Genomic DNA, 17067 nt, shown 5'->3' with positions numbered 1-17067 from the left:
TACCCTTAGGCGTGTGGAAAGGCCAGAAGGTGCTAGGGATAGCGTAGACTTGGTCCTTTAGCATCCTCAAAGGCCTGGCTAACAAGGCTGGACATCAGCAGCTCTGAGTGTGTCTTGCTCATTCATGCCTCCCGACTCTTGTGCATGCTGTTCCCTCTGCCTGAAACACCTTTCTCCCGTCTCTGCCTGGCAAACTCCTATTCATCCTTCAAGATCCAGCTCCGGATGGCCTTCTCTGTGAGGCAAAAGGGAAAAGAGGTGCCAGGTGCTGTGCCAGGCGTTTCTACCCATGTCGTTGTATTTACTCCTCGATGCAATCCTGCCAGGGCTCTGGTGACGGGGGAGGGGCTGTCTCCATTTTGCAAGTGAGGAAACTGAGGCTCAGAGATGTGAAGGCCCTTGACCAAGGTCACACAGCTAGCAGGTGGCAAAGCCGGGATGGGAACTTGGGTAGCAGCTCTCTCCCCATCTTTCCACCCCTTGTGTGTCAGAGTCCTGGTGCTCCTTGGTGCCCGGGCAGTTCCAGCAGTTTGCATCGGCCTCCCCAAGACTGGGAGCTCCTGGGGGGCTGTTCTCAGGTCTGTCACCTTCGTGGGTTCCCAGATCACCTGTTGCTCAGCACCGTGGGGGCTGCCTCCCTGGACTTGTCGAGCAAGATGATGACTAGGATTCATCCCCCGTTTCCTGTGCCCCGTGTGCCAGCCTGGTGTCGTGGGTTCCCCACAGCCCCAGGAGCTGGAAACTCTGATTTGCTTTCTTTTGTGCAGGAGGAAACTGAGGCCCCGGGAGGTGAGGGGACTTGTTCGAGGTCGCACAGTTGGTGGTGGCAGAGCTGGGAGGGGCGGGCAGGTCCTCCTACCCACGGCCCTTGAAGGAGGGGCTCCTTAGCAGCCCAAGGACCCTGGGGGGGGGGGGAGAAAAGGGCCCTGCAGGGGTGTCTGCTTCCGGGGAATCTCTCCCCGCAGTGATGGGAAGGGCACTTCAGGCTGGGGCCACAGCTTGAGCAACCAGGGTATGGTGGGGGGAAGGCTCTGGAAGCTTTGGTTCTGCCTCTTTCACCTAGAGCCAGAGGGCTGTCCTCTCCTGCCCTCTGGTGCTTTCCCTCCCTTCTTCCTGCTTTCCAAGTAGGGCTGAGGGTGTTGGGCCAGGCCTGGGGCCACAAGTGGTTGAGTCCTGTCCATGGGAAGTCCTTGCATGGTAGTGAGGCGCCGTGACAGGAGAGGGGGACCGGTGCTCAGCCACCCCTTTGCCTGAGAAGTGGGGTTGGGACAACAGAGGAAGGGGAGGGATGGGGAGCCTTTAGGGACAGATGAGTCACCCAGATTTGAGGTGTTCAGGCCTCACAGCCACCCAGGCACTATGCTGCATGTCCTTCCCCCATTGCTGCCCAGCGCCCATGGGAACAACCATGGTTTATTCCCACTCCCGCCACCAGCGCCGCCCGGCCCGGTCTGAGTGAGGGACTTCCTGAGGCTGGCCAGTGGCTAGACTGGCTGTTGGGGACAGGAGAGCTTAAGGACTAGTCTGCCTGTCATTAGGGTTTGGCCAAGGCTTACTGGGCCTGGGTCCTCACAGTAGCCAGCCTAGGGACCCTGCTCCCTGGATCTTAACGCCTAATGGCCCTGGGTCGCAGATTCCCACGTGCTATGTGGCCTGGATCAGAGGAAGCCCACGGGGGTCTGACGTCTGACTGTACTGGACCCCCAGCACTGGTGTCTGAGTCTCTAGGAGTTGGGGCCCTTCAGGTTCCGACTCTGGGTTGTTCCCTAAACTGCTGTTTCCTCCGACCCAGACTCCAGCGGCTTCTTTGGGGGAGTCATCCAGCAGGCTCCGATGTCTCCCCCCTTCTTCTGGGCACTCCAGTTCCACTTCCCACCCTGGGGCAGGGGATAGGTTTTCATCCTCCCCACACAGCCTCCCCTGGCCTCAGCCTGCCGCCGCCCTGCTGACCGTGGGCCTGGGCCTCAGGGAACCCTGGCTTGCCCACAGTCCCCAAAGTGCTTGTCTGACCAGTCCCAACAACCCAAGGGAGTTAAATGTAAGTGTCCAAACCAGAGTAACTTCCCAGGTTCTGAAGCTGCCATACCCCCAATCCACACGCCAGCCTGGCTGGCTGAAGGATTAGGGTCTGAAAAGAAGATCCTGAGGCTCAGAGAGGTGAGGTCGGTTGTCTGAGGTCACACAGCTAGTGAACAGCAGCTGGGAGCTAAAACTGTAGCTGGAGGACCCCGATCCAGTACTTTTCTGCCGGCCACCTGTGGCAGGAAATGTGTTTTATTTCCTTCCTTCCCTTCTTCCAGTCCGTCTGATAAGGACCAGGACCCCGGGGAAGGCACTGCCTGTAGTAAGTCTGCTCAGCCTGATAGATTACTTCCAATTGTGGGCTCAGGTTGGTGTCCCTGCGGGACTGGCCCCATTTGGGAAGCTGTGGGGCCCTTCATGTGGGACCCAAGGCGGGCTTGAGCCTCCCAGACCACTGACATAGGAAGATGTGTCTGCACAGGCTCCATTTCACAGGGAAGCCTAGATGACGGCCACACTAATGATCCTCGTTGACCCGAAGCCCAGCTCGAGGCTGACGTATTTATACGCTTTGTCTGCAAGGGAGATTCTGCGGCTATTATTCTCTCTTTGTAGACGAGGACATTAAGACCCAGAGAAGGTAGGGTCCTTGCCCAAAGTCACACAGCAAATCCTTAGTGGAGATGGGGACTGAGCGGGTTTGGTTTTTATTTATTTATTTAATTAGTTAAATTTGCTGCTTCGGTTTTTAAAAACATTTCGGAGAGTGGGGAGGGGTGCCACAGAGACACGGATTTCACTGTTTTTCTTTTTAAAGCCAAATCAAGATACTATTGGCTCATGTACGTTGAGCCCTTACTGTGTGCCAGACCCTGTGCTGATATTTTATATCCTTGGAGGGAGGCGTTGAGTGTCTCCATCCTATAGGTGAGGAAATGGAGGCACGGCCAAGGTCACATAGCTTGTAGGGGGTGAACAGGATGGTGCCCAGCATGGTCTGACTCTTGGAGCTCAAGCTCTTAGACGCCTCTCACGCTGGGGCCAGGTCAGAGTTGGACCTTGGGTCCATGGTGAGATCGTGCTGCACCTCACCCTGCCTTGTGAGCTAAATAAAACCCCAAGCCTGGACTTGAAACCCCAAACTCATATGGGCTGATGTCAGCTGGAGGATCTGCTGGCTGGGATTGAAGTCTGGGTAATGCCAGCAAGATGGACCCTGCCTGCCTCGCCTCTTGATTGTGCTTGGCTGGCCTCGGTGCCCCTTGTTCCTTGTCGGCCTGCCAGTCCGAGGGCATGGATGGAGGCTCCCTAGAGGCTGGCCAGTTTGCAGACTCTGGCTTAGTCAATCTGTCTCGTTTGGTAGCCTCTGACCTAGACCTTGGCCCAGTTTCCTGCCCCAGCCTTGCTGCTTCCTCCTCTTCTAGCTTCCCCTGGCTCTCCTGAGGGTCTCTGAGCTTCTGAGTGGCCTGGGGAAGCTGCAGGTGTCCTGGGAGGCCTGCTGTGTGCCTGGCTGTGGGCACTCGGGGACCTGGTTCTCACCCTTGCCCTGCCACTGATTTGCTGTGTGGCTTCCGGCAAATCCCTGCCCCTCTCTATGCTTTATTTTCTCATTGGTGAAATGAAGGCTTCGACTGGAAGATCTCAGCTATTCCCTGCGACTTGAGTTCTTGCTTTGTAGCTTTGGGCAAGTCTTTGCCCAACTCTGTGCCCCAGTTTCCCCACAAAGAAAGTATTAGGTTACTCCAGCCTGGGTGCTGGGTGGCTTTGGGCTGGTCCCTTGACATCTCTGAGACACAGTTACCTCATCTGGGGGCTGAAGCCTGCCTTCCTCACAGGGTGGCCTTGAGAATCACATGGGGCAGACAGATGTGGACACCCCTGGGTGTTTGTACAACAGGGGGATGGCTGGTTGTCCTGGGCTTCCAATGCCACCTCTCTCCAGAGCCTCCCCTCCAGCAGAGACCACCATGTGAGCTCGTGCCCCTGTCTGAGTGTGCGTGCAGCAATTACACGGCTGAGTGTTCCTCATGGCCCTGGTCACACTCCCTTTGCTGTCCGGAAGGCACCCTCAACCCTCTGCTTCAGCCTCGAGCCATCCCCACTGAGCCCCCAGGTCTCGGTGCTCACCTGTACTCTGACAGGTCTTTGGAGAGCTCTCCTAGCCTGCTTTCTCCTTGCCTCGACTTCTCAATCTTCATAATGGGCTGAAGACTATGACAGAGGCAGCTCAGAAGAACCAGGAGCCAGGGATCCGGGTTCAAGTCCAGACTATGCAACTGTGGGCAAGGACCTCTTCCTCTGGGCCTTGGCAGTGAGGAAGGGGGAGCATATCCCATTGGCTATGTGTCTTCTCAGGGTCATGGTCATGGTGAGGTCCAACGGCAGCCTTGGAGCGAGAAGCTCCGCAGGTTCTCAGGTCCTGCCGTACCCTGTAGGGGAAGTTTCCTTCTGACCTGGGAGTCAGGATCCTGGGCCTGGCTGTGTGACCTTGAGCAGAGGCCTTTGCTTCTCTGGCCTGTCTTCCCATCTGCACGGTGGGAATGGAAGGGGGCTGAGCCCTATTCCCCACTGGCAGCCTTTCCCGTTGGCCTCCCCTCACTCACTCCCTCTGGACCCGTCCCTGTCCCCTTTGGTTGCTTTTGGATGTGAGGCCTCTGTGGCTGCCCCGCCTTGTCCCCGGTCTGCTCTCCTGCTCTCTTCCTTACTCTTTCTGCCTCTCTCTCTCACCACCCCCATCTCTGCCTCTTCTTTCCTATTGGGCTCTCGCTTTCTCCTCTCTCCTCTGTGTCTCTGGACCCCCGCTCCAGCCAGACCTGGTTCACATTCAGATGGCTGCAAAGGTACTTTGCCCCCTCCCCACTCCCACCCAGGCCCAGGGGACCCGACCCTGTGGGGAGCTCCTCTGCCCCTGTCCACATCTCCTCCTCATGGGACAATTAGTGTAGAAGTGCCCTGGGCATTGGGGCTCTGCCACCTCAGCCCCTCTGACATGACTCTGTGTGACTCTGGGCAAGCCCCAGCCCCCTTTGGCCTCAGTTTCCCCTGTAGACAGGTAGGCTGCAGGGGGAGGCCTGTAGCTTTCAGCCGAGGAGCCCCTTAGGGATGGCCAGCGGTTTGTGACAAAAGGCAAGCATTGTTGTAGTTGATGGGGTTAGCGCCTGGATTGTCACCAGTCCCCCAAAGGGCCATCCCCTACCTCCACCCAGGTCTCATCTGCTTCCAAATCTCAGGGCTTGGGGAGGCTTTGAAGATCTGACTTGATATCTGTCTTAGGCAGGAACCATCTCTCCTGTTACAACTTGCTTGCTTCCCAGAGACAGGGAGCTTCCTCCCTCATTCCCAAGACAGCTCCTGGCATCTGGAGACGGCTTGTTCTAGCTGAAGGGAAGCAAATTACTTCCCATCCCAGGACTCTGCCCCTGTGAATTTAGGTCTCAGGCTGACCTTGGTCAGTCCTGCTATAGTCCTGGACGAAGTCCGTCTGAGTCAGCTTGGGCCAAGAGGCATCTGGGCTGGGGAGAGAAAGAATCCCAGGCTTGGCCTGGCAGCACGAGAGCTCAAGCTGGCCCTGCAGCTCCCAGTGCCTCACTTGGCCTTGGGGACCCCCAGCACAGCACCTGTGAAGACTGTAGCATTGCGGCCCCCCACTGATGGCTCCTTCTCCTCTGCTCCTTCCCTTTCCCCCTCCTTAGAGAGGGAGACTGGTGGCTGGCCCACTCGCTGAGCACGGGACAGACGGGTTACATCCCCAGCAACTATGTGGCGCCCTCCGACTCTATCCAGGCTGAAGAGTGAGTATGCAACCTGGACTCCTGCCCGCCCCCCACCTGCTGGTTGGGAGCTTCTCTCCCGGGCTGCAGTGGGTGGTCTGGTTGCCTTGGGCCCCAGTCACATCCTATAGAAAGGCGCAGTTGGGCTATGGAAGCCAAAGTCACCAACGCCGCCTTCCTTCCCCCTGCCCCAGGTGGTACTTTGGCAAGATCACCAGACGGGAGTCAGAGCGGTTACTGCTCAATGCGGAGAACCCAAGAGGGACCTTCCTGGTGCGAGAAAGTGAGACCACGAAAGGTAGGAACGCTCCTGCTGGCCACTGGGAATGGAGTCTTTTGTGGGTTTTTTGAGCTGGGTATTGTGGAGTGAATAGGAGGTTGGTACCTGGAGTGGAGTAGGAAGAGCCCTCCAGGAGGAGAAAGTGGCAGGAGAGGCAGGGAGCTACAGCTGAGGAACACTAAGCTAGCTGGGGGTGGCCAGAGATGCGGCAAACGATGATACTTAGCCTCTGTGGCCTCAGTTTCCTCAGATGACGTATGGGTGCAGGTTGTCGGGGGGCCTGAGGGTCCTGCAGCAAAAGACTTGTTCCCTGGGTGGGTGCTGATGAAGTAGGCCCCTCTTGGTCTCCTTCTCCAGAGGCTTCTAGAGCTGGACTAGGTTCTAGGAGCCGGCTTTGCCCTCCCGCGGCAGTCCGGGTACTGTTCCCCTTCTGTCCCTCCCCCAGCCAGAGAACACGGGTCACCCTCTTTCTCTTTAGCCCCTTGGCCAATGGGTTGCTGGTGACCCAGCTGCGTGGAAACAAAGCTGGGCCACGTCGTATGGGCTTAGGGTTCCGTGGGAGACGGGAAGCAGGGCCTCCTGCTATGTGTGTGCACATGTGAGCAGCTGTGTGGCGGTGCAGGCCATGTGTGAGTCCAGGTGTGTGTGTGCATGTGGAGGGGGATTTGTCTGGGTGTTGTTGTGTGGGAATGGATTGTTGTGGGTTTGCCTTTGTGCCTGGGGGCCTGGGGAGTGTGTCCCTGCATGAGCGTGGGGCCGCTGGGTGTGGGCATGCCTGTGTGTGTGCACAGACACACGTGGGCAGGACCTGCCTTTCAGCTCAGGCCACGGGCATCCATGTGTACATGGCCTGGGCCATCTGTTGCCTGATGCAGGCTCTAGAGACCTGGTTGCTGTCCTGTGTGCCTGACTTGCTGGGTGACCTGAAGCAAGCTGCTTTCCCTCTCTGGTCTCATTTTCCCCTTCTTTATACTGGAGATGGTAAGCTGCACCTGTGCATTACCCAGAGCGCCATGGGCTGTGGGGAGCTGTACCCCACCTTCTGGAATGGGCTTTCTCTGGCTGTTGAAGCCTCAATCCCAGGGCTCTCTTGGACTCTGGTTAACAGAGGCTCCTAGCCAGGCCTGCTAGGCAGGAGGAAAATTTCCCAGCCAAAAGCTTTTCCAGGCTCAAGAGAGGCAGGGAGGGGGTCACCAGGGATGGCCCCTCAGCCTTGGTGGCATGTAGGTTACACCTAGTGTGTGGCTTCCTGCCCGTGCCACAGCCTCAGCCAACCACCTGCTCCTGCCTGAGCCTGGGGTCCAGGAAGGTGTGGGGCCCAGAGTTCTCCCATGGGAGGGGAAGCAGGTAAGCCAGGGACACACAGCCACTAGGGCCTACTGGCACATAGTAGGTGCTCAATAAATGTAGGCTCCTGGCAAACATTTATTGAGTACCTACTATGTGCCTGGCCCTCTCACATGTGGTCTCAGATCTTCCTGGCATCCGAGGGAGTCGCCGTGTTGTGCAGAGGAGGAAACTGAGCCCCAGAGTGGGCAGGTGACTTGTACGGGTCACACAGTTGGGATATACATTCAGTCTTGGAGGTCTTGCCAGGGTCAGGAATGCCTGGGGAGGGTCTCTGATCAGGGCCCCTTGGCTCACTGGGTCTCGCCTTGATGGTTGCCCCAGGGCTGGGTGCTCAGAGAGAGGGCAGGCCAGACCTGGCTTGGCCCGGGGCTGGGGCTGCCGCTCTGGCCTCCCAGTCCTCCAGTGCTGGGCAGGCCCAGAAGGGCACTTGGTCCTGTGGCCTGGAGGGGTGGGGGGGTGCTGGGCGTGGGGGTCACTGCTCCTCTCTGTCACCGCCCCACAGGAGCCTACTGCCTCTCCGTGTCTGATTTCGACAACGCCAAGGGCCTCAACGTGAAGCACTACAAGATCCGCAAGCTGGACAGCGGCGGCTTCTACATCACCTCCCGCACCCAGTTCAACAGTCTGCAGCAGCTGGTGGCCTACTACTCCAGTGAGGGGCTCCACCTTCCACGCAGGGTCTGGGGGTGGGGGTGGTGCTTTGGGGCCAAGAAGGCCGCGGGGCTTCTATAATCCTGAGAGTGTGGGGCTCCTTCTCCCCACCCCGCCCCTCCTTTTTCTTTCTTCCTCTCCCTCCCCGTCCCCTCCCCCCACCATGCCCACCCTCCTCTTTTCTCCTCCTTTGCAGCTGGCTGGGGAGGGGGGCGCTGCCTAGAGGGGAGCAGGGCAGGGAGGGGGCTTAGGCTGGTGTTGGTTCTCTCTGCAGCCCTAAGACCGGTCTGAACCGGTTACTGGGAGAGGAGGTGGTGGCTAGACAGGGCTGCCGCTGAGGGAGGGAGCGCAGGAGGCAGGTGAGGGAGCCAGGGCAAGGGAGCCAGGGTGAGGGATCCCAGTATGTGTACACACACACACACACACACACGCACACGCACACACAGGTGCAGGTCATGGGGGCGGGCATACGTGCTGTATCTAGACCCTCAGGACTTCCCTGGGGGCCCTGAAGGTCAAGGGTCAGTGTGTCCTCATATGGGCGGGTCTCTGTGAGTCCCCACGTGGCTGTGGCCGTGGCCTCCATGTGCAGGTATGGCCTATCTCGAGAACACCAGTGACTCCCCATCCTGGGCTACCTCCTTCTCTGTCCACTGGGCCTCCTGACACCCTCCGCCACCTGGCACCCCTCTGCCTCCTTGGCTGTCATTGCACGGTTCATTCTGAACACTGGTCCTGACAGCAAAACCTTCCCGAGGTTACCTGGGAATCTCAGGATAAAGACCCCCATGTGGCCTCTGAGGCTGTGGGTGCTCTAGGCCTGGCCGGCCTCCCTGCCTTCCCCAGGGCCCCTTGCTCCCATTCACTCCTTTGCAGCCCCTCCGGCCTCCTTCCTGTTTGTGCAACCTAGAGGCTTGTTCCTCTCTCGGGGCCTTGGCATGTGCACGAGGGGGTGTGCCCTCTGCTTGGAGTGGACCCTAGTCAACCACTCACTTGCCTGCAGCTCCAAGCTCAGGTGCCACTTCCTCCGGGAAGCCTTCCAAGACTCCACCCAGCCCACCTGGTGTTGCACACACGGCTTTCCTCCATTGCACTTGTGGCCCTGGGAGATGATGAAGGGAAGCTGGGCTCCTCCTTCACTGGGAGCTCCCTGAGGGCAGGATTCCCCTGGACTTGTCCCCCACTGTGTCCTTGGTGCTCACTGAGGTGACCGCCCCTTAAAGTCTGATTAATGAATAAGTGAATAACTCTGGGAGCAGAAGCACGAGGCAGTGTGAGGGGGTGGTGACACCCAGGTGTGGATGCTTGGCTTCAAGGGCAGACCATGTGTCCCCAGAGCCTGCGTGCATCCCATGTGTATGTCACACCGTGGGACAGAGAGGCCCCAGAGCAGATGCCTGGCCTGAACTCTACCTCCCTTCCTCTGTCTTCAGAACATGCTGACGGCCTGTGCCACCGCCTCACCACCGTGTGCCCCACGTCCAAGCCCCAGACTCAGGGCCTGGCCAAGGATGCCTGGGAGATCCCTCGGGAGTCCCTACGGCTGGAGGTTAAGCTGGGCCAGGGATGTTTTGGAGAGGTGTGGATGGGTAAGACCTTGCCCCTGCCCCCCAGAAGAAGCCATGGTCCTCTTGGGAGGGGGGGCTTTGGTGTCCCCAGCAGAGAACCAGGTGGATGTCCATCCCACGGAACAGCTCGAGGCCCCCCTGCTTTACCACCATGAGTCTCTGTTGTCCCTACTGAACACTGGGCTCTCTTTTACATGTGGAGCTCCCCCATACCTCTGCAGACTGTGGCACCTGTTTGCCAAGAGCTGCTTGGGGCTGGACATCACGATTCCCCGATTCCCCTGTGTGGTCTGGGCCAGCTGGCTCCACTCTGTGTCTGTCTTCCTCAGTGTGAAATGGGGGTGGGGATAAGAGGATCCACCGTGGGGTGTGAGTGAACGCTGCCCCCTGCCCCATGCATCCACACGTTAGCACTTAGCACATGGGAAGAGATGCCTCTGCTCACAGAGGGAGGGCTTGGAAGCCCAGGGTCTGGCATGTTCTGGGCCTGTTAACGCTCTCCTGTCTAACCCTGGAGAAATGGCAAACTGTCTTTTGAAGCCCTGACAAAACCCAGGCCGCCTTCTGCTGCCTGGTTCCTGCTGACGCGGAGGGATCGGGAGGCTGGTGTGAGGTAGGCCTGATGCGTAGGAGCCTGTGGCTTCTGCCGTGGAATCACCGTGTGCCAGTCTCGTAAGCCACTGCATGCACTTGGCGTGCACTTGGCATCAATGTTCCTCCCTTTGGGGAAGAGCAGAGAGAGCTGCTGGGTGGAAGGCCCTACAGGGACCAAGGCCTGCAGGCTGGAGGTCAGGCCAAGTCAGGAAAGGGGAGGTGCTGGCTTTGAGCTGGGGAGAGGGGAGAGGGATGTTCCAGGGGCTGGAAAGAATGCATTCCTGGCCTGTGTGTGTGGTAGCAGCAGGCCAACTCAGGGAGAGCCAGATACAGATCCCTAGACTTCCTGTGCTGCAAGGACCCTAGAGCTAGGCCAGGGCCCCAGCCCTCGGGTGGAGGCCCAGAGCCTGGGAGGAGTGGGTCTCGGGCCACTCATCAAAGCACCTTGGGTCCAGTTGGCACAAGAACTCGGATTCAACATGCTGGGCTAGCACACGGCTTCCCCTCAAGCCTCACAGTTTGAAAACCGTGATAATAATCAAATGACAAGTGTAGCTCTTATTTACGGAGCCCTCATGGCGGGCTGGGCCCAGTGCCTAGAATCTCACTTAATTCTCAAACAGCCCCCCAGGGAGACACTCTAACATCCAAATTTCCCAGGCAAGAAAACAGGCCCGGAGGAGGGAAAGGACCGCTCCATGGTCTCATGGCTATCGGGAGGCAGAGCTCGGAGTCAGACCCTGGCTGGTCTGACCTCTGAGCCCTTGTGGGCCTGGTGCAGGCCAGGCCTTACTTTTTGAGAGTGTGGCTCAAGACAAGTTCTCCTTGTAGTGGCTTTGTTCTGAGGCCGGCTCTGCCTCCCCTCCCCAGCCCCATTCATGTGCTCCACTCCCGACTCACCTTCCGCACGCTGCCTGGAAGGAACGTGGTCTCTCAGGAGACAGTGGTTGAATTAGAGCCATGATCTTCCATCTGTCAGGCACGTGTGTGGCTTTTGGGGACACTCCCACTGACAGCAGCCCCAACAACAGCTCAGCAACTGCTGTTTCTTGACCGTGTACCAGAGACTCCTCTCATCCTTGTAATAGCTTCCTGTGGAGTGTCCCGTGGGCCTCGGCTGGACTGGTCACATGGCTAGGCAGGCCCATCTGGGGCCCCGTGGGATGGAATTAGGGATACCTTCACTGAGGCAGCCTGCTGCACCCCTTGCCCCCCATAGGGACCTGGAACGGAACTACCAGAGTGGCCATCAAAACCCTGAAGCCAGGCACGATGTCTCCAGAGGCCTTCCTGCAGGAGGCCCAGGTCATGAAGAAACTGAGGCACGAGAAGCTCGTGCAGCTGTATGCTGTGGTGTCCGAGGAGCCCATCTACATCGTCACGGAGTACATGAGCAAGGGTAAGGCCCGGGCGACCGGCACAAAGATGCATGGGGCAGCCCCTTGCCAGACGGAGGGGGGGGGACACGCGCTTCCCATCCCCCCAGATCTAGGGTGTACGTTTTAAAAGGTGGAATGCAGTAGAACCAATTTCTCACGCCAGTGGTTGCCTTTCTCATTTCATTTTGTTTATGATTTCCCACAATGTACTTCGTCTCCTCCCCTTGGCTGGTTTTCCAACGCCACCTGCCGCTCTGCGGCTGAAAGAGAAGTCCTCCAGCCAACCAAGCTGGGCCACATCTAGGTCAAGGTCCTGGCTTGACCTGTACTTAATTTTTAAACTAATTCAATTGTTCAAAATTTGCCTTTTGGAGGCATAATTTACAAATGATAAAATACACCATGTTAAGGGTCCAGTTCCATGAGTTTTAACAAATGGACCCTCCAGGGATCCCTTACCATACTCGAGCTCCAGGAGCTCTCTGTTGCCGCGTGCAGACAGTGGCCTCCAGCCCTAGAGCCAGGCAATAACTCGTGCCCTCTGCCATCATAGGTTTGTTTATTCTAGAACTTCACGTTGCTATCTTTTATATCCGAGGTTTGTCCTTGTACCATGTATCCGTAGTCTGTCCCTTTTTTAATTGCTGGGTAGTAATATCCGTGGTGGGGACGGACCACAGTTTCTGTTCTCCCGGAGACATTTGGTTGTTTCCTATCCCGCTTTGCCTGCTGAGTGACAGATGCTGAGGGAAACTTTATTCAGAGGTGGGTTTGCCTGAAATGAGCGCTGCTTACACGGAGGCTGGCCTGCCCCTGGAGGACAGGATCCGGGAGTCAATGCTTCCTGGCTCTGGGAGGGCAGCGCAGGGCAGGGGCTAGTTAGTGCTGCTTCCTCTCTGTCCAGGGAGCCTGCTGGACTTTCTCAAGGGGGAGACAGGCAAGTACCTGCGGCTGCCGCAGCTGGTGGACATGGCTGCTCAGGTGAGTCAGCCCCCCCCACCTCCCACAGCCTCAGTTCCGCTTACCTCTGCCGCTGCTGCCTCTTGAGCGCCCCCTCCAGGCGGCATGCTTTGACTGCCCGCCCAGCACACCCCCCCCAACTCCCTCCAACCCCCCCCCCCCCCCCCCCCGCCCCGACCCACCACATTTATCCCTGGGCAAGGAAAGAGCCCTTCGCTGGGTATCAGAGGTCAGCAACATGCTGTGGGACCTCAGGCCTCAGTTTTCTTCTCTGTAAAGGTTACTCAGTCACTCAACAAACATGCGTTAGTACTTGCTTGCTGTAGGTGGTGCTCAACAGTCATTCCTTCATTAATCCTTCTCCCAATCAGGGGAGGTGGGGATGGCTGTCTCTCCATTTAACATGTGAAAACAGGCTCAGAGAGGGGACTGGGGACAGCAGGCACGGCCTGGCACTCGTCTATATCTGTGGGGCCTCTGGGGCTTCTTTTTTACAGTTGCCCTGCTTCCAGGCTGGATCTTGTCCGTGTTTCCCCTTTGCCCTTGCCCTTTGTCCTGCATTTCCTCTTTCTGCCGAGCGCTGGTCCTGCCTCTTGTGCCAGCGGTGTTTATTGGAAGCTGACTTCCCTAGTCAGAAGACTGGGAAGGATAGGGTGACCCAGCGGGGTGGGGCGGGCAGGGGGGCGGGATGCAGGGGTGGGGATGGTCCCTGAGCTGGGCTTCTGGCGTTCTGCCTGCAGATCGCCTCAGGCATGGCCTATGTGGAACGGATGAACTATGTCCACCGGGACCTCCGTGCTGCCAACATCTTGGTTGGAGAGAACCTCGTGTGCAAAGTGGCTGACTTCGGGCTGGCTCGGCTCATTGAAGACAACGAATACACAGCCCGACAAGGTGCGCAGGGTCCGGGTCGGGGCCATCTGGCCTTCTCTGAGCCTGTTTCTGCATCTGTCCAGCAGGGGATGGAAGTGGTATCTCCTGGCAGCGCTGTCCCGAGGTTCTCCTGAGCCTCCCCTGACCTTTCTCCCTCCCGCAGGTGCCAAATTCCCCATCAAGTGGACGGCTCCAGAAGCGGCCCTCTACGGCCGGTTCACCATCAAGTCAGATGTGTGGTCCTTTGGGATCCTGCTGACGGAACTCACGACAAAGGGTCGGGTGCCCTACCCTGGTAAGAGGGCTCCCCGTGCCCTATCTTTGATTCCTGAATCCCCTCTGCCCTGGTGACCTTGGGCAAGCCATACCCTTTCCCAGTCCTGTTTCCTCATCTGTATAACAAAGAGGTTGAGCATCTGATCTTAGGAGCTCTCTGGTCGGGGCTCTCAGCCTTGGGGAGGGGAGTTACCCATGGTCACCCTCCCCCATCCTGGGCGAGAGGCCCTCTCTGTTGTCCTCATCCTCCTGCCCCTACCCGACTTTCCTCACTGGAGCCCGTCCCCTCACGCCTCTCCCCTCCCACAGGGATGGTCAACCGAGAGGTGCTGGACCAGGTTGAGCGGGGCTACCGGATGCCCTGCCCACCTGAGTGTCCCGAATCCCTGCACGACCTCATGTGCCAGTGCTGGCGGAAGGAGCCGGAGGAACGGCCCACCTTCGAGTACCTGCAGGCCTTCCTGGAGGACTACTTCACGTCCACCGAGCCCCAGTACCAGCCCGGAGAGAACCTATAGGGGGGCAGGCTGCAGGGCCAGACGGGCTTTTCGGCTTGGATCCTGGGCTGGGGGGCCCCTGATGTCAGGTCTTGCCTCCCTCTGCCTGCCCACGTTGATCCCCTCTGTGGGGCTGCCACGCCAGTGATGAGGCCCCTCCCTCTTTTGTGGCACAGAAGGGTTTGGGACCCGGGGCAGCCCTGGGTACAGGGTCCAAGGCTGGCACGGTGACTGCGTCCAGGCTCCTGCGCCAGCCACCTGCATCCTTCCAGCCTTCCCTCGTGGGGCTCTGTGCAGCTCAGCGGGAGGAAGCGGGAGAAGGACAGGCTGAGGACACCTTTTCTCAGCCTCAGCCTGCTCCTCGCGTGGGCCCCTTCCCACTTCCATGTGCCCCCAGGTCTGCCTCCAGAGCTGGCCGAAGAGCCTTTCCAAAGAGGAGCGGCAGGCCCCGGCCCTCGGCCTGCCTGCCACCCTGCCCCTTGCCGTCCATTTCAGAAACACCTGTTGGTGGAAGCTGCTGGGTCCAGACTCCTCTGCCGTGGCTCCCAGGCTGGGCAGCTGAAGTGTAGCTTGGCTTCATGCTGGTGGGGAGCATAGGCACCCCCCTCGAGTCCTGTTCTTAGACCTGAGGGACCCTTAGAGATCACCAATTCCTTGTCCTCACAGTACCCATAGGGAGACAGTCCAGAGAGGGGATGTGATTTGCCCAAAACCACAGAGCAGTTCAGGGTTGAGGTGGGTTTGGAACCCGGTGCTCCCTCTGTCTTCCTCAGGAACCAACAAGATTGTTCTTGGACAGACTGGGGCAGCCCAGGGGACCAGGGGCCCAAGGCGGCTGCCACCACCCGCCTAGCAGGCCTGTCGTGCAGGGAGGGAGTGGAGGCAGACAGGGCGGAGCTAGGAAAGAGGGCTGTTGAGGCAGGAGTCAGGTAGCAGATGTCAATCAGAACGTGGGTGGATTTTCATCCTTGGAGCTAGCCAGCCATGAAAGAGAGTGAGCTCTCGGGCTCTGGAGGCAATCAAACAGAAATAGAAGATCCAAGTGGTTGGGAGGCCGTGGCCTCAGGAGAGAACCCCTCGTCTTCCTTCCCCTGGTGTGTCCTGTGTCATTTCAATGCCTGACGCCTGCTCTCCTCCCTAAGGGGGGGCACCCCATAACTCATGAGTAGCGAAAGGAGTACCTAACGAGAGGGGGAGCATCTGCTGCCAGACCTGGCTGTGGGACTGTGGGTGGCCCTTGCATCCTCTTTGGGCTGCAGTGTCTGTCTTCCTGGGAGGCTGTGGGCCCTGCACCTGCTCTGCTCCGGACCCCTGTGGCCTGGCATCAGCTGGTGAGCCCAGCCGGGGGCATCTAGAGGCGCACTGGCCCTCGCTTTGGTGTTTGGCCTTGGGGTATGTGGTGGCTTCTCCCTGGGCCTCAGTGTGCCCATCTTAAAAATGGGTGGCTGACGGTTTGTGGGCCTGCTGCCCAGGGCCCCTACGTACGTGTATGTGTGTTGTGTGTGTGCACGTGTGTGTTCCTCCATGTGTGTCCATATTTAACATGTAAAAACGCTCCCCTGCTCTGTTTCCCTGGACGTGTTGTGCCTCTCCCCCCACAGCCCCCCCACCATAGCAATAACACCCCTGCTGCCGGGGGTTCTCGAGCCAGGCGGGCCCCGCCAGCAGGGAAGGAGGCCATGTGGGGCCTGCCCATGAAATTTCAACTTTTCCTTTCATCCATGTTTATGACGCAAGTCTGCTGTCTGTCCCGGTCAAATCTGGGCTCGCTTACCCCGGTGCATTCTCAAGCCCCCTTCCAGCTGCCCGGGGCCCTTTGTATAAGGTGTCCTAATACTGTTCTTCTTCTTCTTCTTTTTTTAAAAATAAACAGTGTTTTGTAGATTTCAGATGACTATGCAGAGGCCTAGGGGACCCCCCCCAGCGCTGGGTGGGGCCTGGGGGTCCCACATTTCACGGCCCAGGCTTGGGGGGGAGGGGGGGATCCAGAATTGGTTGTAAATACTTTGCATATTGTCTGATTAAACACAAACAGACCTCAGAGTTTGACCAATGGTTTATTGAGCATCTACCGTGTGCTGCAGAGTGAGCGGGACGGGATGTGAGGCCTGACTGTGGTCAGAGGAGCCTTTGTTCAGGCCCCACTGGTGGCTAGAGGGCTCCAGGCCAGGGGGAGACACGATCAGGCTGGAGACAGCCACTTTGGAATGTGGCTGCTGTGTGTACGTATCTGCACCTGGCGGAAGGCTGGCTTTTGTGTGAGCCACGAAGCCAGGACTCCCAGAGCATGAGCAGTTCAGGTCGCAGATGCCCTGGGTGTGTGGTGGCAGTTAGCATCCTGGGGGCCTGGTGGGACGGTCGGGCCAGTGTGGGGTTGTGGGTGTGTTTAAGGGGTCATGTGTCTGGGTTTGCTGTGTGTTCCCCCAGAGTGCTGGGCTGGGGTGGGGCTGGAGCCACAAAATTCCTGGGCCCTCTAGAAAAATCCAAAGACCTTTCCTCTCCTCCCCTTTCCCCCCACCCAAAGGGACCCAACTGGGTAGTTCTGTGCAACAACCTACATGAAGAAATTTCTTTTACATCAGATCACACATGCATCTGTGTGTCACCTCTGGCCATAATAATGGTCTAATTAAAAGCAAATTTCAAAATTTGGACATGTCTCTCTGCAGTAGAATTTTCACAAGCCAAATCCTCTGGTACCCAGGTCAGCACGGACACCCAGAGACACCATGGGTGTGTGCGCTCTTGGAACATGAATGTTGGTGGCTTGTGTCTTCTGCTTGCTCCTGGGAGTGTGTGCCTAGGACGTGTATTCCTTCATGTTCATGAGGTTGTGTGCGTGGGTTC

The 17067-nt window shown here is 58.2% G+C and overlaps 1 protein-coding gene across 5 annotated transcripts in view; it reads left to right on the top strand.

The window, feature by feature from the left end:
* The window catches only part of SRC (SRC proto-oncogene, non-receptor tyrosine kinase), a 50595-nt gene extending 34334 nt beyond the window's left edge, over positions 1-16261 (top strand). For 3 of the 5 annotated variants that reach the window (XM_059133268.1, XM_059133266.1, XM_059133267.1), the window contains 10 exons: positions 4830-4862; positions 5715-5813; positions 5987-6090; positions 7925-8074; positions 9507-9662; positions 11455-11634; positions 12519-12595; positions 13315-13468; positions 13611-13742; positions 14033-16261. In XM_059133268.1, the coding sequence (XP_058989251.1) occupies positions 4830-4862; positions 5715-5813; positions 5987-6090; positions 7925-8074; positions 9507-9662; positions 11455-11634; positions 12519-12595; positions 13315-13468; positions 13611-13742; positions 14033-14241 (1294 nt within the window). In that variant the 3' untranslated portion in view covers positions 14242-16261. The remainder of the gene's footprint in view (positions 1-4829; positions 4863-5714; positions 5814-5986; positions 6091-7924; positions 8075-9506; positions 9663-11454; positions 11635-12518; positions 12596-13314; positions 13469-13610; positions 13743-14032) is intronic. The other 2 variants (XM_059133270.1, XM_059133271.1) reach the window with 1 other exon arrangement.
* The last annotated feature ends 806 nt before the right edge of the window (positions 16262-17067 follow it).

The sequence above is a fragment of the Mustela lutreola genome, chromosome 9 (genome assembly GCF_030435805.1).
Source record: "Mustela lutreola isolate mMusLut2 chromosome 9, mMusLut2.pri, whole genome shotgun sequence".
NCBI lineage: Eukaryota > Metazoa > Chordata > Mammalia > Carnivora > Mustelidae > Mustela > Mustela lutreola.
The sequence above is the reverse complement of the archived record's forward strand: the minus strand, read 5'-3'. Positions and strand labels throughout refer to the sequence as shown.